General features: G+C 40.7%; 1 protein-coding gene across 3 annotated transcripts in view; it reads right to left on the reverse strand.

Moving 5' to 3' along the window:
* The window catches only part of epha4a (eph receptor A4a), a 56,431-nt gene extending 42,467 nt beyond the window's left edge, over positions 1 to 13,964 (reverse strand). Inside the window, exons 1-3 of one of the 3 annotated variants that reach the window (XM_048162883.1) lie at positions 13,622 to 13,964; positions 12,349 to 12,416; positions 9,137 to 9,800 (exon numbers count right to left, since the gene is read on the reverse strand). In XM_048162883.1, the coding sequence (XP_048018840.1) occupies positions 9,137 to 9,800; positions 12,349 to 12,416; positions 13,622 to 13,721 (832 nt within the window). In that variant the 5' untranslated portion in view covers positions 13,722 to 13,964. The remainder of the gene's footprint in view (positions 1 to 9,136; positions 9,801 to 12,348; positions 12,417 to 13,621) is intronic. The other 2 variants (XM_048162881.1, XM_048162882.1) reach the window with 2 other exon arrangements.
* Between the last annotated feature and the right edge of the window lie 1,926 nt (positions 13,965 to 15,890).

The following is a 15,890-nucleotide window of genomic DNA, read 5'->3' on the forward strand; positions in this document are numbered from 1 at the left end:
AGCTCGTGCCTCAGAGCAGAGGTGTGTGCCGACGAGGTGGTGAGCGAGCAGAAAGAGTTTCTGGATTCTCGGATTAATGTCCAGCAAGGGATATTAAAGGGTGAATGTGTCAACACCACGGCAACGATGAGTGAATTACACTTCGCAACAGCCTCTTTTTCAAACGACTGCTTTGCTTTCCGTCACGTGTGTTAGTTTTTGAAGGTTGAGGAGTGCAAACGTAAATGAGAGAATGTGTGGTTTAGGTTGCGAAAGTCTGTGTGTACACACACAAATGCGCTGGGAGTCTGTGAGGAGAAACATAACTCGGGTTATTTAAGTCAGCCACATGTGTTAGAGGAGGCATGCAACATTGTAATGCTGTTAGAGGTCGTTCACAGGCCAAGAGGAGTGTGTGTGTGTTTGGGTGTGTGTGCTAATTATAAAATACATAAGTTTGCTTTCTTACAATCTTTCATTTACAATCTTTTCATCTCATATCACCTGCTCTGAATATGACAGAAGATTAGTATTATTACTCTGCAATGTTGAATAAGCGATCTGAAACTTTAACAGTCAAGATACAAGATACTCACGATTTAAAGGGGACATATCATGAAAATCTGACTTTTTCCATGTTTAAGTGCTATAATCGAGTCCCCGGTGCATCTACCAACCCAGAAAACGTGAAAAAGGACAATCCAGTAACTTTGTTTTGGCTATAATTTTACCGCCCCTTAATCTGCACGTTTCCACCCATGGTGCACCATTTTGTTTTGGCAAGCAACAACGGTGTACCGTTACTGACAATCCTCATTTTGGCTGCGTGAGATTCTCCAGCTTTGTTGTTGTTGAGCTGTTAAAGCTCCGCCCTCTTCTGGAAAGGGGGCGGGAGCAGCAGCTCATTTGCATTTAAAGGGACACATACAAAAATGGCGTGTTTTTGCTCACGCCCAAATAGGGCAAATTTGACAAGCTATAATAAATAAAAAAAGACACATTCTGGAGACACCAGAGACTTATATTACATCTTGTGAAAGAGGCATTATTAAAGGAGGTTAAATCAGTCAAGACACTTTATAAGAGAGAGGAAAAGTAGTAGTTAGATGTACAACAAGCTACTAAGAAAAAGTAGTTAACTACAATAAAGCTATTAAAGAGAAAAATGTCTAAATATCTAAAATTAGATTATATTTTAAGTAAAATACTTCATAATTATAATATTTAATTATAAAATAATAAATTAATCTATGTATAAATCTCGATTAGGATGACTTTTACTAAAGTAAAAGAAAAATACTTGTTATATTTGAAACATTTTGCTACAAAACTGAGGTAAAATGCAATGCAGGGACTTTTTTTGTTTCGTTTGTGCGTTTGACAATTGCTTTAGTTGCGATTCAGTGTGATATAAAGTATCAATGTATCATTTCGTCACACTAAACTGCTACTTGATGAAAAAGTAACATTCTAAACTAAAATTCTAAACTGTTTCATAAACCGCTGAGCCGACGTCAATCTAAAAATGTTACTTTGTACTCCTCAAGGACACTGAACAAATCTGTAAATTCACAGTTACTTTTTTGGTGACAATGTGTAGCAACATTTCAATGCTTCTATTTCGGGATCTCGTTCGAAATTCCTCTGTGAGATTTACGTCTACACTCTTCATCTTCCCCTCCCGCCTTTCGCTCAGCGCTAACAAAGACATAAAGTCACAACTAATTGTGTTCAGTGACAAACCGAGTGGCTTTTTCCACAGCAGCTGGTCCAATCCACTCTAACCAAAACCCCAGGAATGGAATAAACCCTCAAGTCTAATGGCGAGCATTAGATCCAGCCATGCTTCAGCCCCTTCAAATAATTACCAGTATTAATGTGCATTGTGAAGTCGCCGCCGTGACCCCTACGGGCTAATCACAAGTGTTGCTTTGCATTGTGGAAACAGGTCTGGCGACCCCCGAAATAATCCCATTACTAAGTCTGTCCTGCTCACCGTTCTCAGCTTAATTGACATCTGTTAACCGACGTCCCATCTAGAAGTGCCGAGAGTGAGTTTTGCAAAGAGCCCTTCAGTCAGGAATCCCTGAGTATGCATGTTTGTGCAATGGAGAGTTCAAAAAGTGCTTTTGAATAACATTTCTTTCATTCAGCGTTTGCATATTTACCTAAGTGAGAAAACACCAAGCCACTTCAGTTCCTGTCATTCATACTGCAGGAAAAAAGTCATTTTGTTCAAACTTCTACAGCACTAAGATTAATTTGAGACATCAATCATCGTGAATCAAACCATTCATATTAGGCTTTCATAAACACTTCATTAGTAGAAAAGAACAACTGCATTCATGAGCTCCATCTGGTGCATTTGTACCGAGAAAATTTTGGCAGCGTCCTAATCAAAGCCGAAGACAAAGACGCGCAGCGGCCGCGCTGACTGTAAAGTCTCGCATAAAACAGGTCAGCAGTTTCAACGTCTCTTTCAGAAGAAAACGATGGCTTGGGCCTTCCTGCGTTCGACCTTTGACTTTCTCTGGAAGGAGGCCAACTTAAGGCACTAACTGATGGGGAGGATCGCATGAAGTAGCTGGGATGGGCGCTCACGTCCACCGTTGATGGACATCTTGTCAAATGAACACAAACCCTTTGGCATGAAGCATGTGTGGAGAGCAGCGGCTAAATGGATGCTGGGTTAATCAGGGAGAATGGGAGGACAGACCCTCGGACAGAGAGTCAATACGGCTCGTCCGCACCACTATAGCAGTGATGCTAAAGGAGATCTGCGCTGATCTGAGGGATCCAGACCGCCGGCAGTGAACGTGTGCCAGACGGCGTAATTAAAATATAATTAAACACCAGAGAGATGAGGCCAGCGCTAGCAGAATTTCTCAAAAGGGAACATTAGCAAAAATGTGCTTAGCATGTAGTTTCAACAGACTTTCTTGGGAAATTATGTGAATTTATCAAGGACGCTGGGTAGTTTCTACTTCATCTGGTTATTTCAGGCATTTCGCCTTACAAAAAAAAGCATCATACTGTGGTACTTTGATGTGAACGGTACCATCCTGGAAAACACAGACCATTTACAAGCTACTCTGACGTTCAAAAGTTTGGAATCGGTAAGATTTTTTAATGTTTTTGAAAGAAGACACTTATGCTCACCTAGGCTGCATTTATTTGATTAAAAATATGAAAAAATCTGTAATATTGTGAAATATTTTTACAATTTAAAATAACTGTTTTCTTTTTGCATATATTTTAAACTGTAATTTATTTTTTTGAATTTTCAGCATCATTACTCCAGTCTTCAGTGTCACATGATCCTTCAGAAATCATTCTGATATGATGATTTGCTGCTCCAGAAACATTCCTGATTATTATCACTGTTGAAAACAGTTTATTTTCAGGATTCTTTGATGAATAGAAAGTTAACAAAACAGCATTTATCTGAAATCTCTTTTGTAACATTATACACTATCGTTCAAAAGTTTGAGGTCAGTAAGATTATTTATTTTTGGAAAGAAATGTATACTTTTATTCAGCATGGATGCATTAAATTGATCAAAAGTGACAGTAAAGACATTTAGAATGTTCTATTTAGAATAAATGCTGTTCTTTTCAATTTATTCATCCAATAATCCTGAAAAAAATCAATGATAATAATAATAATATGCAAATCAGCATATTAGAATAAATTACATTTTAAAATTGTGGTAATATTTTACAATATTACAGTTTTTTACTGTATTTTGGGTGAAATAAATGCATCACCTTCTATTAAAAACATTTTAAAAAATCTCACCGATCTCAAACTTTTATTTTAAAGAGTACCATGGTATTACCCTGCTCCATTCTTATTTACAATCTGTACATTTTTCATGTCAGAGATAGCATTAGCATGGGTGCAGACAGTTTGACTAGTAACCCCTGCTGAGAAATGTTAAAATACCAAAATTAAGTAGAAAATATCTCGTTATAGAAATATGACTGTGAGGGTACAAAGGCATCAGCCGGCTCAAATAGCATTTGAACGAGCAGCACAGGGCGTTTGTCACCTCTAAACTTGCGTTATCATGGACGCTTCCAGTTCTGTGGGAGGGGGACAGTCACCTCCATCCCTCACCCTTCCCACCAGTTCTGTCCTTCAGGCCGTTTTCCGCACCCGGTGCATCCATCACAACGTGACAACTGACGGGCTGCGAGCTGTCAGGGGAGCTTCCGTATGGGAGCACCGGATGATGATAGACAGGAAGAGGTCAAGGAGAACAACACACACATGAGCAAGCAATTGCACACATACAGACAGACCGGAGCGTCTGAAGTCCAGAGATTCAAAAGATCTGGATTTAATCATGCGAATCATATTATCCAAATGATTTCAAACACATACAGCATGCTGCCATGATCACAGAGCGAAGAGGACGGACCCAACCTTCGCTCCGTCTCGCTGAAAGGACGAGCCGCCCATTGTCTTTGAGAGAAGACAAGTTTGCTGGCTTTGCATTTCACGGACGAAATATGCAAATGACGTATTTGTCTGATATCAAAGAGCACCTCTCTGCATCTCTCTTTCCTGGGACAGCTGACAGTCCATTCAGGGGCCGACGGAGGGAGAACTGAGGAGGATCGTGACAGGAATCAACATATGTGCTCGCCATCAAAAGCGAAAAGGAAGTGATGAATATTCATAGGCGGGAGCATTTTGGCAGGCGGCGGCTATTGTTTAACAAAGAAAAGAGCAAAAACGACTCACAGCTGAGGATGATGATTCTCATACACCTGCTCATAATTATGACAGCGAAGAGATACACATGCAAGCCTTTTCTAATTAGACGCACGCAGATGCATACAGGTGCTAAGGTGCAAAGTTTGCAAAGCAACAATAACACATAAGAAGGCCGGATCAATACCTCTTCTCGAGTACGCCAATTTGCTTAATGTGTGATTAAAGCTAAAATGTACTTTTGCACGGTGAAGTCGATACAAACGCCGTTCTCTTGAGAGTCTATCTCTGCTTACATGCATAAATAATGTCTTGTCAAGCATCGTTTTCCTTCCAGTTACACAAGCTGCTGTCTGTTCTGATTCAAAGAGCAGTGTTTCATATTATCACACCTTCCCATCATGCTCTAGTTTTTTAAAACCCTTTATCCTTTCTAATTACATGAATATGCGCAAGCTGTTTTACATTAGCAGCCATTAAAGAAATAAAGCGGTGGCACCATGGTTGAGTGATGCATACTTTGATAAATACTATGGTACTTGCATTGTTCATTTAAAATACCACAGTATCACTGACAAAAAAGAACCATGAAATGATTTTTAGACACAACAAACTCCCAAAAATGCCATGGCTCTACCATTTTTTGGACATATATGTGGTGGTACTGGGGTACCGTGACAGTATCAGATGGCTGAAATATACCATGGTGCTAAAATTCATGTACCATGGTAGTACTAAGCTACAAAAGTACTGTACTATCATGTTTTTGGAAATGCACTATTGTAATACCATAGTACATATCTTGACATACTATTTAAAGAGATAGTTCACCCAAAAATGAAAATGATCCCATGATTTACTCACTCTCAAGCCATCCTAGATGTATATGACTATCTTCTTTCAGATGAACACAATCAGAGTTATATTAAAAATATCCCGACTCTTCCAAGCTTTATAATGGAAGTGAATGGGGCTCAAGATTTTGAAGCCCAAAAATCCTCATCCATCCATCATAAAAGTAATCCATACGGCTCCAGGGTGTTAATAAAAGCCTTCTAAAGTGAAGCGATGGGTTTTTGCAAGAAAAATATCCACATTTATAACTTTATAAATTTTAATCACTAGCTTCCGGTTATAGCCGTCCGTGCGTTTACGAGAGAGCCGAGTTCAAGCGTAATCTTAAGACTTTATTTATTCTGAAGCATCCTGGGTAGATTCATGAATGCACCATTTTAAGACTAATACAAATCTATAGTATAGCTAAACAACTCACTTCTTTTTCGCCGTTTTCCTTTGCAGTAAACAATGCACGCTTCCGCGTTCGTCTCTTCTCCTGGAATACGCGTGTAGTCTATAAAGTTATAAATATGGATATTTTTCTTAGAAAAACCCATCGCTTTGCTTCAGAAGGCTTTATTAACCCCCTGGAGTCGTATGGATTACTTTAATGATGGATGGATGAGCTTTTTTGGGCTTCAAAATGTCGCCCCCCCCCATTCACTCCCATTATAAAGCTTGGGAGAGTCAGAATATTTTTTAATATATCTCTGATTGTGTTCGTCTGAAAGAAGATAGTCATATTACATCTAGGATGGCTTGAGGATGAGTAAATCATGGGATTCATTTTTGGGTGAACTATCCCTTTAAATAGTATGGTGCATGAATTTCTATACCATGGTATAGTGTCAAAGTACCATGGTAATACCATCCTTGCCTGGGCATTTTCTTGGTAACAGTACTTATTTTCTAAGAGACACTATCACGGGGGTATATTTCTGTAGAAATACTGTAGTAGGCAGATGCATATTAGTCAAAAGAGCTGAAATCTCACTGGTGCTGGTTGGATTTCTCTCCACGTTGTCATGCTGTTTCACTAAACTCTGTGTACGTTTACAGTGTAGTGAAACGCTGAGAGTGGGCTGTCATTCTCCATCACAGCCTAGCATCTCAGCGTGCTTTTACACGTCTCCAGCTCGCTGGACGCCCACTAACAAGCGGAGATTTCCTCTCTATCCTCACCTCCTACTCAACACAGCAGATGAGCAGTGAGAAAACAGCAAACTCTTAAAGAGAAGAAAAGACACCAAATCCTCTGGCCAAGTCTCCGCTCCATTCACCAGCCGAACGACGGCTGTTTTGTGGCCTTCTCTCGCTCCTCTGTTCTTGGACCTGTCCATCTAGGCTGCAGCTGTCAAAATTTTGACGTCTTAATCAATCTCGGCCATGACCCCCGTCTCTCAGGGAGGAGAGGAGGATAAAGCCAGGGGTCACCCCTGACCCTGTCTAGTGTTCCTCCCCTCTCGCCCCCATCCCCGATCACGACACCCCAACAATTGGGGAGAGGCTCCCATTGAGGCCTTCTGGGGTACAGGGCTTGTATCCCTTATCCTCAATGGGCTTTTTTCACAAGGTCCTTGGGACGCCCCATTGAGAAAGTTCTTGCCCTTTCCTAAGCCCTCACATTGAAGGTGAACCTCTGCATCCCTCCCCTGGCCTGGGCTGCACACACAGACTTATTAAACAGACAGTGGCTCGAATCTGCATGCTGGGATAGAAAGCCACCTTTTGAACCTGCTTCAATGAGGAAACAACTGCCTGTTGCCTCTCTGAAGACAGCCTGTGATGGCTTAATCAGACATTGATGACAGGCTCATGCTTAAAGGGATAGTTCACCCAAAAATGACAATTATTAAAAGATTTACTCATCCTCAAGCCATCCTAGGTGTATATGACTATCTTCTTTCAGACGAACACAATCAGAGCTCTTCCAAGCTTCATAATGGGAGTGAATAATAACCCAGATTTTTGGCCTGAAAGAGCAAGTGATTGTTGAACTGACCTGAAACTAGGGGTCTACAAAGAGTACCTGAGACCCGAGGGCCTGGGACCCCTACGGGTTCGGGTCTATATTTTAAATGGTCAGTCGGGTCCGGGTCAGGACCCAATCTATTTCTTTTCAAATAATAGACGGGTCCGCATTGGTTCAGGGTAGTACATTTATGGCATTTCTCGGTCCTGCACGGATCCGGGTCCAACTTTCAAAATAATAGTCAGGCCTGGGTCGGTTCTGTGTAGCACATTTACGGGTCTCTTCAGGTTCGGGTATGCATTTTTGGACCCGTGAAGACCTCTACCTGAAACCCTGGGCTAGAACAATGTGTTTTTGTTTTATTATTTACAGTTAGGAGAGTTGGGATATGAAATCTGACGCCAAACAACAGAAATATTTAAAACACCATCTTCCAAACATCTCAGAGTAACGAAATCATCAACGCAAGGCCCTGAAGTGATTTAAGTAAAACGTTCCACCAAATGTCTGTGTGGAAACGCCGTTCTGCTCTTGGTAAATTACAGCCTCTTTCCTTTATTTCAACATATCTGAACGGCAAAAGAGAGCAGAGGGAGAGAGATGGAAAGCTAAGGAGCGAGTGGGGAACCCGGCAACTGCCAGCGAATAAAAGAGTGGCCAAGAAAAACGGCCAGATCCCTGAGAATGGCCTTTCCGAGTGTACCCCTTCAACCACCCACACAAGCACATCCACTGAGAGAGAGAGAGAGAGAGAGATCACCCGCTGTGAATGCCGACCGCCCCCCTTGAGCTCGCAGGAGCCCTAAATTACAGCCCGTATTTGTCATGCAATTAGCCCGCGGAGATAGCGCTCATAAATAAAGGCTGTTAGACTGGCCAGTCGGCCGTTTATCACCCCGCTCAAGCGATGACCCTCTCCCGGACCAGACGGAAAAGAAAGAAAGGGCGTGCTCAAACTGTCTACATGTCCTCTGGCTCTTCCTTTTTTGCTTGCACTGACCTCAGAATTACCCCAAACAGTATATCACGGCTTTTTCAGTGCCGTACGGCCTGACTACGGACACTGGGAATCAAAGCCAGCATGGAAAAAGAGAAACGGCCCTCTGGTGACAGAAGCAATCTATCTGATCCTCTCCTTTTCTTCTTTTATCTGTCCTGCTCTTTCAGCGTTTTGCCAATCACATCTTTTGGCTTTAATGTGAACTGAAAGCCATCGCACATGCTCTTGAGAGATAGCAAACGAGAAAAGGGTACGAGAGCATTCGCCCATGATCTAATTAAGCGGATTCTGCACATAAACCACACGGCTGTTGCTCCAACAAAATAATTAGCGCCAACGTTTCTCATGCGCAAATCCACAGGGAGGTGTTTTGATATCAAACAGGGCGAACCATAATCATAACCAGACCTCTCGAATAACAACACTCGCTTAATCCACAGCGATCTGCCGAGTGCCCAGCTGTCTACATCTGAGTAAACTCTTATATCCCTGAAGGAGGGAAAAGTGCATCCAGGTCAGCTTCAATTATAATGATCTCATCTTATATGGAATATATTGCCGCTGGCCGTTCACGGTCTTGAATCATAAGAGAACCTGTTGGAAAAACTCAAGATATCCGAGCTCTTACCTTGGCATGTTCCTCCATGTTCCTCATAGCCAGGGTTACACAAACAGTTCCCAATAGGCACCAGCCATTCTCCATCTGCTCCGCAGTACATTTTAGGGACCTCACGTTCCTCCGAATTGTCCACACAGGATCCGCGTACCTCCACTAGTGATGAAGTGTCCGCCCCGGTGGTGGTGTCCGGAAACTGGGCCAGGTTGCGTACGGTGAGGGGGCATTTCTTATAGAAGATCCGTACGGATACCAGGGCGATGCAGGCCCCGACGTCCTGGAAGGCCAAGTAGAAGCCCTTCCGCGTCAAAATTCCTACATCCCGCACTTCCGTGTTCAGCTTCATGATGCGGTCTCCTATGTCCACCTGCGTGAAGCTCTCGTCGGCCGCGATGGTGTCGATTTTGGTGAACTGGTTCTCTCGGATGTACCTCTCTTTGTCATTGTTGGACTCGTAGTAGTAGAGGTTAAAGGTCTCCTTGCAAGTTCCCATGACTCCTGGCAGGCTGTTGCAGTCACGCAGGGTGAATTTGATCTCGATGTAGACGCGCTGAGCTCCGCCGCGGGGGATCCAGTCTGTTCGGAGCCAGTTGTTCTGGTTGGGTTCCATTACGTTGCATACCTGGTACGTCCTGATTGGCGTATTCTTCTCGTCCATGATGCTCACTTCTTCCCACTGTGAGAAAGACAGAGAGGTAAGTAGGCCTATAGAGATTCTGCAAAGGGAGACTTTTGTCACAGCAGGTGCACACAATTCCAGGCCCGGAGATGGAGATTTCCCACAGACCAACAGCTGCAGTGATTTCATTGATTACAATATGATAATGAGAATTTAATCACACATCTGCTAGACTCTGTGCACTTTTTTTTTTTGTAGATAGATATTTGTAGATATTCTGTCATAATTTACTCAAACCCATATGACTTTATTTCTTCTGCAGAAAACAAAAGAAGGCATTTTGAAGAATCAATGAAAGTCAATGGGGTCCAAAACACCACTGGAACCCCACTGACTTTCACAGTGTGGACGAAAAGCAAACACTTTTTGTTTCCCTCGTTAGAAAAGTCATACAGGTTTAGGAATGTTTGAGGGTGAGTACATGAGGACAGAATTCTCATTTTTGGGCAAAGTATCCCTTTAAGACCAGCGGTTTTAATACTCAACCTTTACACTGCTTTATAAACAAACTCATCGGCCACTCAAAGATGTTATTGGAGATTTGATACTTTTTTTTTTTAAATTTGGGATTGTTAAATAATCAACATAATTGGGATAATACGCTTTTAAAAAAATGCTGGGTTAAAAACAACCCAAGTTGGGTTGAAAATGGACAACCCCAGTGATTGGGTAGTTTTAACCCAGCGGTTGGATTAAATGTTTGCCTAACCTGCTGGGTATTCTTATTTAACTCAACTATTGTTTAAAAATGACTGTAATGCTTGCTTAAAATTAACCCAAAATATGTTTAATGAATGCAAATTAAACATTTATTAAATTGCTTATTAATAAATGTTCACCTTTTGATTATTATTGTTGCCTCTAGTAATTATGTGTCTGATTTTTAATTTCCAACCTATTTTGGGTTCATTTTAAGCCAGACATACAATCATTTTTAAACAATAGTTGGGTTAAATAAAACTGCCCAGCAGGTTGATCAAACATTTAACCCAACCGCTGGGTTAAACAACCCAATCGCTGGGTTTGTCCATTTTCAACCCAATATGGGCTGTTTTTAGCCCAGCATTTTTTAGAGTGAATGATTCTTCAAAGCATTGAAAAGCTCCATTTCTGTACACTAGAATTGAAAGTGCCGTTTAAACCTTTCAAAGGCTTCAAAAACAGTTGTTTTTGGCTGATAGATGTGGCGATATATCAAATGTTTGTTCGCTGTGATTGGGGGAGAAAGATAATCTTTTAAAAAATACTTAGGCTAAAGTATGGTTTTCAATAATAAACACTCTTGCACATATACAAGAACGCCCTGACTTCCCGGTCACCATTAATCCCATATTAAGCCATTGTAATACTACGGGGCCTAGAGTTTGAAGCTTCCTGCTGGTGAGAGTTTCAAATGAGATGTATGCAATGAAGGAGAGTTTTTGAAAAGGCCTGTCACGATCTATGACGCTGTCTTTTCTTCTCGCTTTTTTACTCTTTGTAAGTCGTAAGTGTAGAAATCCCAGCTGTCACAGCGATAAAGCTGTACATTCGGCCCGCTCGCGTGAGGGAGGGGGCTCTGTCGGGACCCTGTCAATCAAATGGGTCGATGAGATAAAGCAGCACAGGCTGGGGGGACCACATTTCCTCAAATGCCAAGTTCACCATTAAACCTGAAACCAACCAAAGTGGGAACGGAGGGAAGACTAATTGTGGTGTAATTAATCAAGCGAATCGCAGATAAATAACTTCGCTCATGCTCGAATAGAAACAGGGGAGGTTCAATAGGTTTTTGTAAATGTAATGTATTAATGTATGCAGTTTCAGTTTTAGTAATTAAATCACAACAACACTAACAATAAAAATGTACTTAAACTACTACTGACTGCATAATAATTATGAATATTAATGTAAAGTGTGGCCAAAAAAATAAAAAAGGAAACCTTTTTAAAATACCTAATTTAAAAATGAGGTAAACAGTACAGTCCTCTTCAAAGAAACAAGTATAAAATGAATGTTTAAATCTGTATTTCAATTTGCTTATTTGTACTCATTCCCAAAAAGTCGAGCTTCGTTGTTGTACATGGAAAAATACAGTGCACCAAGAACAAGAAAAATTATTAAATTTTAAGATGCCAACCCATAAATGATGTAAAGAAATGAACATTATAATTACAAAGCACAAAATGTATAAATGAATTATCCTCAGCACAAGCACTTAAACTCAAGTCGTTTCTCAGTCTGTATGAAACATCAAATTATAAGAACAAAGCCATTTCATCTGTCAGGATTTATAATTATGGATGTTTGTGTAGGTCTCGTTAGTCTTCAGTGCTTCATCTAATGCAGAGTGCATACAGTCCTCTTAAGCTGCTTTCCATCCGTTTTTGGTGTGTTTTAGCACAACACGAGGCCTTGGTTAAAGCGCCGTGCTCAAAGAAGGCTCTTTTAATTTCTGCTTTTCATGTGCAAATATACTTTCCAAGACCTTCAAGAGTGGTCGATGGAGATTTTACTACACAAATACAAAAGTAAAAGCAAAATTGTAAATCCTCTGTAGACTCACCCCTCCTTCCGTCGGACTCGCAACCCATTTCAGTTCTCCCTGCACCGTTCTCGAGTCCAGCAGCGTCACTGCGGAGAGACAAAATGCCGTGAGTCACTGAAGATGGATCATCAACCTCCTTATGACTACACCAAACTGTCTCTGAAGTCACAACTGGTTTCATCTGCTACCAAACACTCATTACTCTCCTTTTCCTTGAAGTACACTGATTTATGCTTATAAAGGAAATGTATTGGATAATCAGTAACACTTTATTTTAGGGTCTTTTAACTAGTTGCTTATAAGCAGCATATTACTAGAATATTGGCTGTTTATTAGTGCGTATTAAAGCCTTATTCTGCATGATCATATTCCACAGTCTTAATCCTACCCAATACCTAAACAACTACCTTACTAACTATTAATGAACAGTAAATTAGTAGTTTAATGAGGGAAAAGTCGTAGTTAATAGTGAATATGTGTTCTGTATACTAAAGTGTTACCGTATTTTATAAAGTTTGATTGTGGCATGATTAAGTATTGTTTTAATTTGGCTATTTTCCAAAGAAAATCAGGCCCTTTGAGAGAAGAACATAATGAGTGCGCAGTGAATGTGCAAAGAATATATAAAACGCAAGATTTTTTTTCTTTTTATTTCTAAAGGTTTCAGAATTTGTGTGTATATATATAGCCTGAACACACCAAAACAAAGCCCCAGCATACACTAAATTGAAAGCGTGCATGTAATATAAGTCTGTATTATACTGAAAATCATTCGTCTCGTGCGCGCCTCTGTTGATTATGAAGAACATACATTTCGCTTCTGGAAACACCCCAAAATAAATAAAAATAATAGAGGAGTCGTAAAAATGTAAGTTTCCGTCAAATTATTCGAGCTATACGCTACATATTTCTTATTTCCATGATGGTCATCCAAGCACATTTCGTGAAATAAAAATATATAAATAAAGATAGGTGCAATAATAATAAAAAAAAAAACATGGTTCCAACAAAATTAGAGTGGTTACTCCCAACAGAGTCCGAGCTTAAACTTCGTTTGATGAGGAAAAAATGTGTTCCATTAGAGCTGCGGATTTGGGAACCACAGACACTTGGAGATCTCCAAAGGGACTTTCGGAGAAAAATGTTATAATTCCTTTTCGCTGAGTCTTGAAATATTAAAAAAGAGACTCTGTGCCACTCTAAACCGTCCCAAGTCGTAACCCAAACAACAACAACAACAACAAAAAATGAACTCTTGGAGAGATTTTCCTTTGCTTTGGTAAATCCTTACCTTCATTAGGAGGGTAGACCCGTGCGGTAAACGCGAAACTCGGTATCCAGATTATTAGCGCAAAAGTCGCCGTGAACACAAGCGCAGCCATTGGTGTCATTTCGTGTGCGTCTCCTCCGCTCCGCGTGCGGACCGAAGTTGCGTCTGTCCCGGTGGAATTAGCGTTTGAGAGTGATGCGCGCAGCGCTGCTGAACACCGCCGAGGGGCGGACCTTCACTGCCTGACGCGCCTGTCACCGCGAGACGCAGAGAGTCAACAGTCTGTCCATTCGGGTAAACAGCCAGCCCATTTCCCAGGTAGCCTATATGGTAATTGGAGAATTGTATAAGTGTATAAGAAAGTCTTTCTTCTTTCAATCTTTTTGCGTACGCGCGCGTGTGAGAGATAATGCAGCGTGTGCGCGTAAAAGAGAACGCGAGAGAAAGAAATAAAGAAAGAGAAGCGCTGCTTTTACATACAGAACTAGGTCTATAATATATGGGAAATACCCTGAAAATAATTATTATATCTGTATACGTCATGCATAGGACAGTATGGAGCGCGCGAGTCATTAAAGTGGAGTTATCCAGCTCTATAGAGGGAAGAGCAAGCGCGCCGTCTAGCGTTTAGTGCAATTCATTCCTCTAGTCCACAACACTCTGTCAAAAGACAATTTCTGAACGTGCAATAAAATACTTTCATAACATTACTAATTTATTCAGGGGAAACTGAATACTGCAGTAATTATGAATTAAACAAACACTCCTTAAGCATAAGAGAGTGGGAAGATGCTTCAAAACACAAACCAGAGCATTTAAACCGCAGTGATTCAGTGCTAGTTTCAGAAAGTCTGACTCATTTTTGCAAATCGGCTCTTTAAAACAGCTCAGATGGATTTAAAAGACGATTCAGCCATTATTTTACGTCTCGACAGAATTGGCATTACTTACATTCCGTTTGTAGGCACATATTGCCGTTTATTTATGTTGTATTAATAATTGTGCATTATTTATTTATTTATTTATTTTTTAAAGACCCGATTCATTCGCATCGCTATTGATCAGTATGTGTTGCTGCAAAGACTAAAAGTTCTTAAATGTTAGGGTGAGACCCTTTCTGCCTTTATCAACTGGACGCCTACACTTCACGACCTCTCCTGCCCCTGTCAATCACGCGTTTCATGACGCCCACGATCAGAGCTGCGCATCAAACGCGTCTTTTCCATCGTAGAATTCCGTCAATAGCAGCAGATGCGTCTCACTGCGTGCGCCCACCTGACGAGCCAATCTACATCCTGTAACGCTGACTGTGTGCTGACAACTTTGACAACAGTGTGTTTGCATATGTATGGCCTGACTTGAGTTATTGGGTCGCGCCCTCGAGGCTGATGGGTCTGAAAGACACAAGACTCTGTGTATACTTGAGCATTAACAGTTGAAGCAGCACTTTATTGTTGTGTCGCTAAGATAAATGTTCTTGGCTGGAATAAAGTGAGATGTCACAGTGTTTTTGCTTAAATAAATAAATAATCGTGTAGCCTAAAGCTTAGTTCTTCTATACATCTACAGTGACTTGCAAAATGTGGAAAAACCAGGCAAACTTTGGCATCACATGACTTTTTCTTTTTGAAAGCAAATCCAATGTTTTTTGTTATAGCTATCAGATAGGTTTGATAAACCTCAGTTTACACTGCATTTGCAACCCTTTTAGGGCGTGTTCACACTGAGCGCGTTTTTGCTTTGAAAATGCGAAATGGGGAAAAAACGCAAGGTCTCGAGACGCGTTTTTAAAAGCTGAACTGATTTTAACTTGAGCGCCATGTTTTTAGAACGGCGTGTCATGAGCGAGACGCTGCGAAAGACACAAGATGTGAGCACAACAGTCATAAACATCCGTCTAGTGCGTTTACATAGAAAAACAATGGAAAAGTAGCACGTTGGATTGGAAAAAACGTGTCCTGTGTGAACTGCCTCTTGCCCATTCTGGTATAGTTTTGTTTATTTCATTTTTTAACAAGGGGGATGATCAACATTTTCTGGAGGCACCTCCTTTTTTGTTTTGCTGAGGCAAAAAAAAAAAAAAAACTTTTCCCACTTTCTCCCATTTTTATGGAAGCTTGTTTCCACCACTAAATAAAACTTTATAACTCACAATTCTGACTTTATATCTCGCAATTCTGACTTTATAACTCGCAATTCTGACTTTATATCACACAATTCTGACTTTATATCTCAATTCTGACTTTATATTTCGCAATTCTGACTTTATATCTCAATTCTGACTTTATAT

This window comes from Megalobrama amblycephala, linkage group LG17 (genome assembly GCF_018812025.1).
Source record: "Megalobrama amblycephala isolate DHTTF-2021 linkage group LG17, ASM1881202v1, whole genome shotgun sequence".
Taxonomy (NCBI): Eukaryota; Metazoa; Chordata; class Actinopteri; order Cypriniformes; family Xenocyprididae; genus Megalobrama; species Megalobrama amblycephala.